Source organism: Chroicocephalus ridibundus, chromosome Z, assembly GCF_963924245.1.
Source record: "Chroicocephalus ridibundus chromosome Z, bChrRid1.1, whole genome shotgun sequence".
NCBI classification, from domain to species: domain Eukaryota; kingdom Metazoa; phylum Chordata; class Aves; order Charadriiformes; family Laridae; genus Chroicocephalus; species Chroicocephalus ridibundus.
Genome location: NC_086316.1, coordinates 13,719,114 through 13,734,172, shown reverse-complemented (window position 1 = coordinate 13,734,172; position 15,059 = coordinate 13,719,114). Strand labels below are relative to the sequence as shown.

The 15,059-nt window shown below is 41.8% G+C and overlaps 1 protein-coding gene across 1 annotated transcript in view; it reads right to left on the bottom strand.

Moving 5' to 3' along the window:
• The window catches only part of TEK (TEK receptor tyrosine kinase), a 42,720-nt gene extending 28,133 nt beyond the window's left edge, over positions 1-14,587 (bottom strand). Inside the window, exons 1-2 of the mRNA XM_063319782.1 lie at positions 14,247-14,587; positions 907-1,218 (exon numbers count right to left, since the gene is read on the bottom strand). Coding sequence (XP_063175852.1) covers positions 907-1,218; positions 14,247-14,298 — 364 coding nt within the window. The 5' untranslated portion in view covers positions 14,299-14,587. The remainder of the gene's footprint in view (positions 1-906; positions 1,219-14,246) is intronic.
• Between the last annotated feature and the right edge of the window lie 472 nt (positions 14,588-15,059).

The window sequence follows — 15,059 nt, the reverse complement described above, 5'->3', positions numbered from 1 at the left end:
CTAAAAATCAGCTAAAGTTTTGAAAACTTTACTTGCTGCAGAAAATTAGCCAACATTTCTTATACTTTTTTGGTAGTTTATTGTGATCACTGCTTTGGAACTTGTCCCAGAAATCTGATCAGGTCCAGAGACAGGCAAAATTTTGCACATAAGAAAACGTAATTTAATGGCTAGAGTGCTGGACCTTGGAAATGCCACCTTCTCATCCCACCAGCTTCCTGCCATATTTGCATTTTCTACTGTGTATAGCCTTAAAACCACAACCAAGTCAACAGGAAAGCCTGTAGTGAATTTTTGTGAATAACCTTCTTAGACTTTGGGAAACTTCTATGGATTTTCTTTCCTGTGTTGAGATGGATTAGCTTTATTCATACTGACACAGACTGTGCAGATCCAATGTTGCTGATCTGTAGTTTTACTGAACTTTAGGCAAGGCAGTTATTTTCTAGGCTCAGGTTGCCCATTTATTACAGAAAAAGGCTAGTGGTGTTTAGCTATCTACATCTCAGACCTGTCAAGACTTTAAAATGGAAGCATGTTTAGAAATCAACGGTCTGGGAGGTGAAAAACGCAGTGCAGGAGTTACTGCATGTGTTATTTCACGGGGTCAGTGAGGCCAGTACGTACCTTATTTGCCACCTGACTTTCTGTTCCTGGCAGTAGCCAGCTCCAGGCAGAATTCCTACAGATGTCTGACTAACTTCCACAAGGAAATGACTAGCAGCTAGTGTCGACCAGTTGTCTCTGCACTTTAGGAAAAAAACACGGGCTTGAGACTGTTTTTGTTGACTCCAGACTGCCTTGCCTGCTCTGGAGCCACGTTTGTGCCCACTTGTGTCAGCCCAGGATAACTGCCCATCTGCAAGCAGGGATATGCAAAATTCAGCTCTGACCGCCATACAGTACCTCCCAGCGGCATCTTCATGGTATGTATCCTGGTCACCTCATCCTTGAGTTTCCCTTCACAGTAATATGCCCCAATGGTTTCACTGGCCTGTTCCCTCTTCCACACCACTGTTTTGGCTGTTGCTCTCTTTGAATCTTCATTAACTTCCAGCGGTTCCCGGTGCTGGTTTGTCACATCCTCCTGGTCTCGGTCGATTGTGATAGACTCCCGGGAACGCCATTTGGAAGTGATACAGATAAGTGATGTCTCGGAGTTGCCCACCAGAGGGAATGAATTGATCAGTATGAGGTCCAGTGCCGCTTCCACTTTACCTAAGGAAAAAAACAAGAAGTAAAAAATTTTACTGCAGAGTTTGATCAAATCACCAAATAAGCTGTTTCACCCAGTACTCAGGGTTTCTCGGGCTGGTGTCTTGCACAGCTTTTGTGGAAAATAAGAAGGCTAGTATTTTTATTAACTATTAACCATTCTGCTACACTGACTTTAGGATTTGCTTTTTATGTCATGAACAGATGGAGTCTGTGCTTCTCAGAAGAGGGAATAAGCCTCGCAAGCTTGTGGAATTCCTTTTAAAAGCTGTTGGAGAAGCCCAAGGAAAACCATGTGTTGCAGAAGCCCATGGATCCTTGGATAGTTAGACGTGCATAAATGCCTCAAGCGTGGTACTTTGCTGGTAAAAGGGTTGGTAGATCATAAGGTTGTCAGTTTAATAGTTTTTCTTTTATATCCTTTACACGGATTTAATACGTATGAATTGATGTAAAGCACATATGTCTTTCAGCTATAGGAACTGGTAGTGCTTTGAACACTTGGAGTACTGTTTTTCAGCTGTTTTATGAATTTGGATTAATGATTTCATAATGGTTTCATGTTAACCATTCGAAGCCCTACCAGACAGCAGCAAGAACCATGGCACAAAGAAACTTTCTCAGAAACAAAGATCAAGTTGGCGGCAGTAGTAAAGCCATTTTTTATGAGGTTAGGTTTAAATCAATTGAAACAGCTCCATTTGATCAATAAACTGCTAGAAATACGTGGAGATGCAAGTTCTTTGAAAATTATAGATACAAGCCTAATTAAAACAGTCTCTGGCAGAGCGCTACAGGTTCAGTTGTTCAAATGTGCATAGCAGGAGGGAAATGCAGCTCTCCTATAATCAAAAATTTGCAGTTAACAGGCGTTTCCCTTTACTTCTGAAATTCAGGGTAAGGAGAAGGGAAACAGTAACATTTTTTCCATCTGAAACAGGAAGAATAATTGGTTTCTTTTATTCATCACATCTATTTTCCTGCTTTGGATACAAGTATATTTTGTATTTACGCAGAGGGACCCAATATTTATCACCACTCAGCTTCCAAATGTTTCTCTGATTGGAAGGAAGGGGTATAGCCTGCGATAAGGGGGTGCCAAAAGGTCTTCGTGCTGGCTGCAGCCTTTGCGTGTGTCTCTGCAGTGCTCGGGGCCAAGGGAGGAGGTCCTCCTCTGCTTCCAGTGCCAGCAACCACTCTGGGGACTGAAGTGTCTTGACAGCCCACCGACACTCACCACACCCCGCCACTCTGCCACCGTCACCACCCTGCAACGCGCCCGCACAGATAACTTGCAGTCACACAATGGAGAAATGAAACCTTCTGGAAAGGACGCAGTGGCCATTAGAGTAAATATTACATAAAGGCACGGCTCAGCGAAGTCAGTTCATCCCGCTGCACATTACAAAAATAAATCCTTTGAAAAAAGTTAGAGGTGTGCGGTAGAAATGAGGCCAGGCTTGTTCACTCATTTTATAGGGCATTTATCGCAACATTTTTACTTTTGTATGAGGAACGCTTGTACCCTTACTATGGGTCTGAGATGTCAGCTGAGGGCAGATGTAGTTCGACAGTCACCAACATTGAAAGCAGAGGGCTTCAGCTTATAACAGCAATGACCACATGCCAGGTAGAGATATTCTTAAAATCTTAAATTGCAAGATCCTTATTTCTGCAAACTTGTGTGAAACTCAGAACCAAATCTGGATCCAACCTCTGTGGCTTGATGTGATTATCTGTGTCGAGGTCAGGCAGGGTGCTACAGATCAGAAATGAAATATTTTGACGTTTCTGCCTAGCATCCACAGGGCACAGAGCTGCAATTGTCTTTCCGATACAGACGTATGGGCCCAAGTTGCTGGGGTCCTTCAGAGGGTGGCCGCTCATCCAGGGCTCCAGTACCATTTCTCTAATATTTCTCGTTCCTTCTGACTTACAACACTGAAAGGTGAAAATGACACCTCTTTCCCCACCCTGCATCTCAACTTTTTCATATGCTGAGAAAAAGCAGTAGAAGTCTGATTTTGAGCACTAGCTTTCATGATGCCTTTGATCCTTATACAAAATATAGCATAGAAATATCATATCAGATTCAGGGCATTTGCTGCATATTTCTCTATTTCTTTGTAATAATACCAATAGTGTAACCAAGGTATAAAATAAGCATAGCTCAGGCGTATTGCTTATTTACACTCGTGATTATTCCAGATGAATCAAAATCTAGCCACGGATGCATGCATAGTGTTCCGATTGATTTTCTAAATATAGGTATTTTTTTGGTGACATTAAGACACTGCAGAATAACCCAGGCATGCGTGAGGCAGATAGAGCACAGATGGAGTTTCATGCCTTCCTGGAGAAACACTAGAAGGTCTTTCTGTCTATAAAAGGGAGTAATACCTGTGCATAAGTATGGAATCATATGCTAAGCATGACATGGCAGCTGAGGTTTCACAGCTGGAATATATTGCAAGCAGAAATTAAAATATATCCAGTTGAAAGTTTTGCACTAAAAAAGCTATGCTTTAGGTGTATTTAAAGAAAAAAAAAAAAAAAAGCAGCACTCTAGCAGCGTATGGACTTGCAGGCAACTCACTCGTTCAACTCAGAATCTAGTAGGACTGGGATTTTAAAGTCAGCCTAAGGCGTCTGAGGTGATAGGGAGGCTTTCTTCCACTCTGCGGGGAGTTCCTACCCTCAGATTGTAGAAAAAAGCCACAGAAAAGTATAAAATCCACATATGCTTTTTGCTTAGGAATTCCTACATCATCTCTCTCTGGTAACACAACTTAAACTAACCCAACTGTGGTTGCTGAAAAGGAATTTATCTGGTCTGGCAAAGGCTAAGCAAATCCTGCCCTTGATGTTAATGAAGACTTTGAGTATGTAAGGACCAAATAAGGACAACAGGATTTAGCTCTCTGAGAAAAGCACAACAAATACAGACAGGAAACATCCTGTCTCTGTACCAGTGACAATCCTCTGTGCTTCCTTGAAAAATCCCTTTGACTCCTGACCTGGTCCTTGAAGAGTTGACCTTATCAGGAAGGCAATTTGCTGTGTGTGCAAATACATTTTAAGAAGAGAAAGCACTTGCAGAAGGCTAATGCTGGAAATGGGAGATGCCACGCAGAGAGGATTCATTGCCCGGTATTTATGACACGCACTCATTGTGGCACAGTGCTCTGAGCCCCTCCAGCACAGAGAAAAGGGCATCGTCTAAAGCAGTAAGCTTAAATATTAGCACACCTACTATAACACAGACAGCAAAATGAACGCAGGCAGACCTTTGCAGTTCCTCTTGGCCCTCTCCTAACTACAGGACTATGGTCTCTCTTGCTAGGAGATGCCCAGCTGTGTCTTCCACAGCTTCTCTAGTACATCTTTGCCTGGGAAAATTGTGCTGAACAGAGAATAAGTGTGTACCATGCTGTCTCTGCAGCCCCTGTGCATTCTAATTCCCTACCAAATTGCCATTCATACAGGCACAGACTCACCGTATTTTCTGTGCTGTGTTGCACCAGCAAAACTGAGCCAGGACCAGCTGGAAGAAACAGAAATTCCCTGGAAGACATCCCACACGCAGGTCTGCTCAAAGAGCAAGAAAATCTCTGGTAAAGTTTAAAAACTCACTTCCCTAAATCAGAATTGGTGCTAGACAGTAGTTCAGGAATAAATGCTGCAATCTCAAGCTGAGATAGTCTAATGTAGTAGAACATAGAATCATAGAATAGTCTGGGTTGGAAGGGACCTTTAAAGGTCATCTAGTCCAACCCCACCTGCAATGAGCAGATCAACTAGATCAGGTTGCTCAGAGCCCTGTCCCACCTAACTTTGAGTATTTACAGGGATGGGGCACCTGCCACCTCTCTGGGCAACTTGTTCCAGTGCCTCACCACCCTCACCATAAAAAATTTCTTCTTTATATCTAGTCTGAATCTATCCTCTTTTAGTATAAAACTGTTACCCCTTCTCCTATCACAGCAGGCCCTGCTAAAAAGTTTGTCCCTGTCTTTCCTGTAGGCCTTCTTAAGGTACTGGAAGGCCACTATAAGGTCTCCCTGGAGCCTTCTCTTCTCCAGGATGAACAGCCCCAACTCTCTCAGCCTGTCTTCACAGAAGTCCTCCAGCCCTCTGATCATCTTTGTGGCCCTCATCTGGACCCTCTCAAACATGTCCACGTCTTTTCTGTGCTGAGGGCTCCAGAGTTGGATGCAGTCCTCCAGGTGGGATCTCACCAAAGCACAGTTGAGGGGCAAAATGACCTTCCTCGACCTGCTGGTCACTCTTCTTTTGATGTGGCCTGGGATGTGGTTGGCTTTCTGGGCTGCAAGTGCACATTGCCAGCTCATGTTGAGCTTTTCATCCACCATTTCCACCATATCCTTCTGTGCGGAGCAGCAGGGATCCCTTCATCCCCCAGCCTGCATTGGTACTGGGGATTGCTCTGACCTGGGTGCAGGACCTTGCACTTGGCCTTGTTGAACATCACGATGTTCACACGGGCCCACTTCTCAAGCTTGTCCAGGTCCCTCTGGACGGCATCCTGCCCCTCAGGTGTGTCAACCGCACCACTCAGCTTGATGTCATCCACAAACTTGCAGGGGTGCACTCAATCCCACTATATCCCACTATATCAATCCCACAATATCAATAAAGTTATTGAACAGTACTGGTCCCAATACAGACCACTGAGGGACACAACTTGTCACTGAGCTCCATCCGGACAATGAGCTGTTGACCATTACCCTCTGAATGAGTACACACAGCAAGTCTTATGAGAATAGAAAAGCGTTATGGTTTGTCCTTTCATCTCAGAAAGTCCCTGCCCACATAATTCCGGATTTACATTGTTAACCCTTGTCTGGTCCCCAGGAAATCACAGAAATATTCAAGACAATTTGTACCGAATGTGAGGCCTTTGCACAGTTGCCTGTAAATTGGAAAAGTGTTCACTACTGTGGAGTGGCTGAAATTCCTCTACCATAGCAAGCAGCCAGAGGGGTCAGCTCCACCAACATAAAGGATAACCATACCACACTGCCCCCAAACATATTTAGTTAGATAAACATATCACTAGTCCATATTTCCAAGGTGTATTGAGAATGCAAAGTTCTGAGTAAATGTTTTAGCTATTAATTAATACTGAGTGTAGTGGAAGGAAAGAAATTCATTAGACATTACAAATCTAGTGATGTATGTGTTTTCCTTATACTTGTAGAGCTTTATTATTAATTGCTTGAAGTGACTATAAGCTAGAAGTCCTTCCTGTGGCATTTGGAGCATAACAGAGGCAAAAGAAGAGCTGTGATAAGAGGTAAGTGGAAAGATTAATAATTTTAAAGTACTAATTATTTAAAAGAAGAGGGGAGGGCAGAAATTTCCAGTAAATTCCACCCCTTTTCTTTCATCAGATGATGCAAGGGGAATAAAAGGTGATGTAATTTGAAATGCTTACAGACTTCTTAAATTTTTTACTGCTATTGCTTGGAACACGAATTATTTCTGCTATGAACTATCTGGCAATAGGAATGTAAAGCATATAGCTACTGTACGAGCAGAGAAAAAAGTAGAATCTGTGCTTAGTTTAGGCTTGGTGTTATGCTGAAAGTAAAACAGGCAGTTGTACATGGCGGTCAATGCAGGATTTAAAAATCATTTTGAGACTGATAGAAGCCTATGTCCCAGACTGTCAAGTCATCAACCCCTTCTTCAAGTCTCTTAAAAACCAACACTAAGCATTCCCTCTGCTTGAAAGAGTAAGGATTTGATTTGGAACCAACCTAACTTGTTAAATAGCTTGCACCTCAGTATTTTGCATTGTGTCTTGTTTTGTAGTTACAAGCTCAGCTGTACCCTCCTCGATTGTATTTTTCTGTAGAATGTCACACATCAGATTAAAAGAATTTAATTAATCTATTTAGAAAAACAAGTGTCAATCACGTAAGCTGAAAAAGTACAGTATCCGATTAATTCTCAGTGAAGTACTGAATAAATTACTCGATTTTTTTTTTTTAATTAACTAATTAGACAATTTAGAAGATAATTAGGATGGAAATAATGTAAGTGAAATATGAAGAGGTTAACCAAATAGATACCCAATCCCCATGTCTCCTCTCCCTTAAAAAAAAAAAAGAAAGAGAGAAGAAAGAATAGAGTATTCCATACTTAATATTAAAGCTAGCCAGAAACTAACCCAAAACATTAGCTGTTTGGGGATATTTTCATATGGAGAGTGGAACATATACCACATCAGAATTTGACAATCTTTATTTTCTCTTTTTCTGTGCACTCAACAGTTCTCTTATCAATCTTGGTTATTTTTTGTTCATTCTCTAAAAAAGTGAATGATTTCAGGGGTCTTTGAAATCACAAATTCATTTTATGGGCTCCGTAGTCTCTTAGTGTCCTGGAAGCTCCATCTGGGATGCAAAGATAGCAGCAGCTCAGGTAATTTCTCCCAGTGAGTCAAGTTCTCCTCTGACAGCACAGTCCTCCACAGGAGAACAAGGCTGAAATTATTATTACCCAAGCAAGTTAAGATTCCTTGGCACATGGCAGCAGCAACTGGGTCAAAAAAAAAAAAAAAAAAAAAAAAAGAAAAAAAAAAGAGAGAGACAGAAATGCTGCTGAAAAAGAGAAAAAAGTCAGGTTTGCCAATAAAGTCTTTCTTGCTGTCCATGGGAAGAATCTTACTGCTTGTATCTTACATGATGCCACTATGAGAAGCCATGGGACGGCTCACAGCTCAAAGAATACTGAGACCTCTTGCCCTTAAAAATAGGGCATTATTTGCGGAGGGAAGGTATTTTGAAAGTAATAAGAGACAAAAAAATTAGTGACAGAACATCACTTTGCTACTCAGTAGTAGTGGGAACGCCAGAGCACATGTGTGAAAAATAAAATAGTCTATCAAAGCTACTAGGGCTAATGGTTTCTTACATTGGGTACATCTGGAACAGCTGAAGGAAACAAAACTGCCATCTTGCAAAATAGAATGAAATTGTTTTCTCTACATTTCAGTTGTTTCACAATCCATTAAAGCAATCTTTTAAGATGAAAAAGCTAGAAAATAAACACTGGTGCAGCTTGGTTGGGTGTTTCCCGGTGAGCTGCCTAAATGTGTGGGTGTAAGTAATCAAAATGTAGAAAGACTTTTTCTCATGACTTCTCCTTAGGCCCGGTTGACCATCAGGAAGTAAAGCCGAAAACAACATATCAGCAGAAATTGCTTGTTGAACAACCAGCTGACAGTGTGCTAGGTAGTGCTGAAAAAGGATGAGGGATTTGGGAAAGCTCGCATAGGACAGGCTTATAGTTCAGCTACATCTGGCTGGATTTGCAGCTAGCCAAATACGGGTACCACCACCAATAAAGCATTTGCAAGCAAGAATAAATATGTCCATAACAAGGGTGATCCTTGTAAGTTGCACCATGAAGCTACTATGTGTACAGCGTGCATAAGCTGTATGTTGTTTGTGTGCATGTGCCAAGCTGAATAAAATTGCAAAATAATATAGGGAATCAATTAGTCTTCATAGAATATATCACCGCGCACGACAGGCGTAAGGTTAGTTGTCTGGAAGTGTCTGTGAGCGCTGGCTGCTGGATGGCCATACCCTAACACGTTCTGCATGTACAGTAGCGTACCCTCGCTTTACCACTTACTGATTTTTCTGAGTAGGGTAGCAGGAGATGTTTCTGATGCTAAGCACACTGTGTGACTAATGAGGCTCAGGTGCCTGAACAGTGTCAGGTTTGGGATGAACAGCCACAAAATAATACAAGAGGAAATCAACAGCACGATCGGAAGTGCAGATGGAGCTGCGCTTTCGAGAGAGACTTGTTACACTCCAAAGGGCAAATTAACCAAGCCACAGGCTGCCATAATGCAAAAACTAAATAAATACCAGGCAAGGAAAATACTGACCTTGAAGCAAATATTTTACATATACTACCCTTGAATACAGAAATGTCAGTTGTGAACCTGTCTTTCAAAAATCCTTTCAGAACTTAGTGAATGCCTAATATCTTCACACCCTAAAAGCATTTCCTAGTGATGAATTACAAAAAATGATTTTTGTTGTTTTTTTTTTTTTTTTACTTCTTTATGATATGACCCTTGTTTAATATTACTAGTGCACGTTCTTAGTTTGGCTGTTAGCTGGAGAACAGTTATCAAATCTGCGCCCTAAAAAACAATCAGCATTTTAAACTCCTTACAGGAAAGACTCCAGGTCAGATATGGGCTGCTTCTTTGCTATGTGTCTCCACTAAAAACACGGTGGAACAACATCCTAAATATGATCTTGCCACTAGCACAGGGTAGACACTATCTTTGGAGGGCCGTTCTTCTTCGCAATTTCTCCCTCCAGTCCCAGCGTGTCACAGTGGGAGCTGACCATGGAACTACACATCTGTCTCACACAAGTGGTAAGTGCATCCATTTTTGATTCATTTCTTCTACCTACCCAACACACTCCAACCACAATGACTTTCAAAGGTCATCCAGGGAAAGCTGAACAGGGGTTCTGTGTGTTTAAGAGACAAGTCTGGGCCAAGCAGGCTGAAGTCTATGGGACCAATACAGAGCAGGTTTCCAGCCCAGGTAGTTCTCATTGTGGGCACATGAAGGACCAAATCCACATCTTCCCTGCCCTAAAGCCAGCTGCTTTGCTACAATCAGTGTCTCTGACTTCTATACTCCCTCTTGTTCCACATAAAGCCTTCCAGATGAAATTCTTGCTGGTATCAGACCATCTCTGCAAAATGTTACAACTTGTTGGTTTTTTTTTTCCCTGAAATGAAATTTCAGCAAAAAAATAATCCATCCAACCAGCTTAATTATGACTAAATACCCAAACAATCTATTGTACATACATATATATAGTGTATATATATATATGTGAAATCTGCATCTAAAACAATAGCACATGTTAGTATTTGTGAATGTAGTGTGATTTCACTTCACCCTTTTAGATTTTATTCCTCTGGGTCTGATGCAATGCCTTCTCACTCCTGACTATTCCCAGCTGCTGAAATGGCCTTTGGGAATACGGGCTTCCTGAGAGCTACTCTACCTCTCACTAGGTCTGAACCAGGGACACCCCAAAAGCAAACTCTAAAGCTAAAAATTAAAAAGAACTGAAAAGAATCATCCCACTTTTGTAATTCCACTTAGAGGAGGTGCACAGAGGTGCCCACACAGGCTGAAGCTGTTGGTTTTGGCTTCCAGCTGCAGAGTCAGGGGGTGATGAATTAGGTCACAGCTGGTACTTTTTTTCTTTGCAAACATACAGCCAACGCTGTAACTAGAACAGAACAGCTCTCTTTCACCAATAAGACAGATTCATCAATTTTGTAGTCGTGATGGTCCTAACAGAACTGTGCAGAAACACCAACATTCAGCAGGTCAGAGATTCAGCCGGTGATTCCTGTGGCAGGCCCATCATTTGTGGGTTAGATGAAGGCTACATCTCAAGAAGAGTCTAGATTCCATGTAAACTTCAGACTCATGCAAAAGGCAGCAGGATACTGTTCCCTCTGGGTAAATAACCTGAGTGTGGAAGGCAGATGCAATTGCTGGGTCTCCCAAATCAAATACACTTCAGCAACAAGGATGAAAACTGCATTAGTAGTTTGGTAATTTAGGTGTCTGAAATGTTGTGTGTCAGTGTAATGTCTAGTGAGCACAGTTTTGAAATACCTGAGATTAAAAGCTCAAATGTGGTTTGTGTCCACTGCTTTGGCTGTGGGAGGCTCAAACCCTCAGCGCCGCAGCCGTAGGACAGACTGGTTTAAGTTCAGACGCTATTTTGGTCTAACAACAGCATATTTGAAGATACTCACACACGCTTAGTCCCATTAATTACGGGAAGAATGACTCTTCACTGTCACAGGCACGTATTAACTAGAGGTTAACACAGGTTTTCTTCAGGTTAAGTTAAACTTCACAAGAAAAAAACAAGTCTTGAAACAGAATTATTAGAACTTTCCAGTCTAACTAAAAATTATGATTTCTTGTAATTTTGAAGAGCCTACAGCACATTATAATGGTGCTTGTGTGTCTGGTAATGTATATTAAAAGCTGTTTAACTTTCTAAATATGTAAATGAGTCACATAATGATAATACATACAATTTATGTATTTTTTTGGTAACATCTACTGATCCCAAAGAAAATGCAGCCATGAACAGGGATTACAGGGATCTACCACCGAATGCCACTGCACTGTTAGCTCCACAGTTACCCTTTCTTAAAAGGCTAATATAACCTTTTGAGTCTTTTACCATATATGGGTCCAACAGCTAAATAATAAATAAATAAATAAATAAATAAATAAAATTCCTATATTTTTAGAAACCCACTAGATTTAAGATTATTGGTAGAGCAAGTCTATAGCACAGAAGATTCTGTCTGTCTTGGAGGATGGAGACATTTGACAATGTATTTATTTTTTGCAAGAAATAGTCAAAGAGATGCGCTTTAAACTGTTTTTAATTGTTGCTGGTTTCCTCAAACCTCTTACTGATGGTGGCCATCTTGCTAAAATATGGCTCACACATGAATATTTCTGCGACTTGGCCCACTGTGAGAAGCTGCAAGCGAATTTCCAGACCATCTGAGGGTGTTGTCAAGAGGCAAAAGCCAAGTTCTGGCACTTGTTCTTTGCTTTGTCCTCAGCCTTCCAAGGGAGTAGGTGAGCCTGTGGCTCTTATGTCATGAGGACTTAAGAGATCGTACCTAGCCACAAGCTTGGTGGATCCATACTTCAGCATGGATGCCAGGATCATTTTGATTCTACACAATGATGACTGGAGTAGAATCAACGGAAAGAAAAACACATGGCGATGCTCAGTTCATTTTCAAGAACCCTGACAGGATTAAACTCAACCCCTTGTCAATTTAATTGAACATTTGCTATGGCAAGTGGTGACCACATACACAGTGCAAAAGCAAGCCCTTGTGTATATTTGAACGCTACCTTCAGAACTTTAGCTTTTAGCTCTAGCTGTGAATGGAGTACTGTTCTTAAAAAAAAAAAGAAAACAAACCACAAACAAAAAAAAGACATTAAATCAAAGCCCATTTCTCGTAATGGGATCCAAGCCTTCACCTTGGAAAAGGGTGGAGCGGGTTTTGTGCCTACCCAGCAACACACCCAGCGCAGCCGGCGCTCATCGGGGACAAGGTTAAGCCAGTTCACTGTCTGCCCCCAGGGTAAAGCCTGCCCTGCTCGGGGAATGTCAGCCCCGCTTTCCTGAACTCCGCCTGCAGTATCTAGAGGAAAGCGGGCTCGCATTGTCTTCCCCCGCTCGCCCCAGGAAACATGATATCATTCTCAAACAAAAGCGGGAAAGCTGACAGATCTATTGAGATGGGTGTGACTGCAGCACACACCTCGCTGGTCAGACCCGGTGGAAAAGGCAGCGACCGGCAGCTCTTCAGGGCTGGGCTGTCCGCACTGCCCGTGTTTATAGCTAATCTCCACCGCCGACTTGTTGCTCCCGTACGTGTGGCTTCATGCACCGTGCTTGCTCTCTGTCTCAATTAGGTGTAAGTTACCACGTAGAGAAACAGGAGAGACAAGGAAAAAGGGTTGGGGTGACTAAACTTTCTTTTATTCACCATCCATAATGCTTATAGCACCAGGTATCTCCTTAAAGTGAAAAGCTGGAAGTGACCTGAGGGCTAGATAGTTTGAATCAATGCGCAGCTAAGAAACTTAAGCCACAAAAGAGGAATTGGTAAACACTATGCAGCCTATTACAGCAATGGCTAGATATGAATACTTCCAAACATGCGTTCAACAGATTTTAAACACTTCCCCCCCACGCCGTATTAATCTGTAGCCTTTTACAGATGCCGAAGTAACATCTCAAACTCATCTGTTCATAATTTCACTTAGCTATTAACGTGCTGTTAATCAAGAGGATCTGGAAATTGTAAAGCAAGTTACATGGCAACACAGACTTCTGCCTTTTCTTGCCACTTTCTGGTTTTCATTGCAGCATAATCTGCAGTGTTACAGCACATTATCTTTTTACGGCGAGATGGACTGTAACAAGCTATGCATATCTCAATGAAACAGTTAAGAGTGAGCTAAGAGTCTAAGGTTATTGTGTGAGTTGTATTTCTCCGTTACAGATTTTGCTTGGTCTGTTAGCTACAAGAAACTGTCCAGAAAACCAAAATATGGATAGTGAAAGCAATACTGAAATTCTGAGCAGCTAGGAATCCAATGGGAAGAGCGCAGGCTTCCTCAGGGCTCTGCTTGCGATAGCTTCAGCAAAGCATCTCTAACGTTAATGCTCTGAAGACTATAACCTAAATTTTCGTTAGTATAATCTTATTGTATACCTTTCTGCAGATATCTCTTACAACTAACTTCTGATTTGCTGAGCTAATGACATTTGCTGATAATACTGAATCATTCTTTAGCTGTATTTGAAGTGTTATTAATTGACCTTATATAATGTGCATTATTCTACCCTCTTTGTCCACTGACTTTCATCTAGATTTCAGTTGTGGAATCCTGTCTAGAACTTGACTAAAATCAGATACTGGAATACCTAGAAACATCAACTTTTCCTACTGCTCAGCCAGTTCATATAGTCAGACACAGAAAAAGTCAACATTTAGTCTGTATTTAGAGCAGATATTCTTGGGGAAAGACATCATTGGTTTCAAAGTAATGAGCTTTATGAAAAAGTTAATACCATGAGACAGAGGAGAAACCCTGTTGCGATGTGTGTATGCGTCAACAAATGACTTCAACAGTTTAAAAGAAGTAGCAGCAGATTCTACATGTAGCTAAATCCTTCCCAGTAGCTTGGCCAGAGTCCTGCCCTCACTCGCTGTGAGCGCAGTGCAAGGAGATAAGTGGTCTCACTGAAACAAGCACGAGTACTTAAATCAATAAAGATAAGTGCTGGAGTAAGGAGCAGAGTCTCATGCGTTTTGCCTGCACATCGCGTGAGAAACAAGAAAAGCGTGACGGGTTGACTATGGATATTAAAGCAAAGGCTTACCTGAAATTATCAGGCTGAATCCATAGAGAACTAGATGTGCTAAAGGGTCCATGCTTTCCAAAATTTATCCATCCAGTTCTTACAGTCGCTCATGGAGTATCCTTTTCTCGGCGCAGACGTTTACCAGTTACTCTCCTCCTGCATGGCAGGCTGTTTACAAGTCACAAGCAAGAAATCTCAGCGCTGGAGCAGGCTGGAACGGTCTCATTGCTGTCTGAGTACAGGGAGTTTAAGTTCCTTTTTCCTGTTTCCTTTGTAGATTAGGATGGGAAAGGCAGGATCTTAAAGGCATTTTTGTATCAGCGGGATTGCAGGGCAGTGCAAATCCTGTCCATCCAGCAATACATCAAAACGGTTATCTGGAGCGGCTGGAGAAGCAGGGGACTGCTGTTGGTCACAGTCAGCAAAATAGGAACAATGATGGCATCCTCCAGTAGGCGGGAGAGTGCGAGTAAAAAGTCCTCCACCTAGCTGGAAAGCGTCATCCCCTTCTCAAAGTGCAGATCTGCTAATTTATCAGGGTGCTATCATCTTTTCCCTTATTTATTTTATCCACTTGTAAGCTGCTGACCGTAGCGCATCTCAGCGCACAGTAATAAAAATATGAAGTAAAGAGTAACAAAACAACCAGCTGAATCCAGTATAGACCAAAGCCAGCCACAATCCAGCAAACTACTCCATTAGTTCATGTGCTTTACTGGAAACAACTTTTCTCTGCATTTGACAATTGGAAACAGACCGAAAACTTGTCGCAATAATAAATCACACACAGAGCTAGTATGACTTCAGTGGGATCAAAATGCTATATCACTC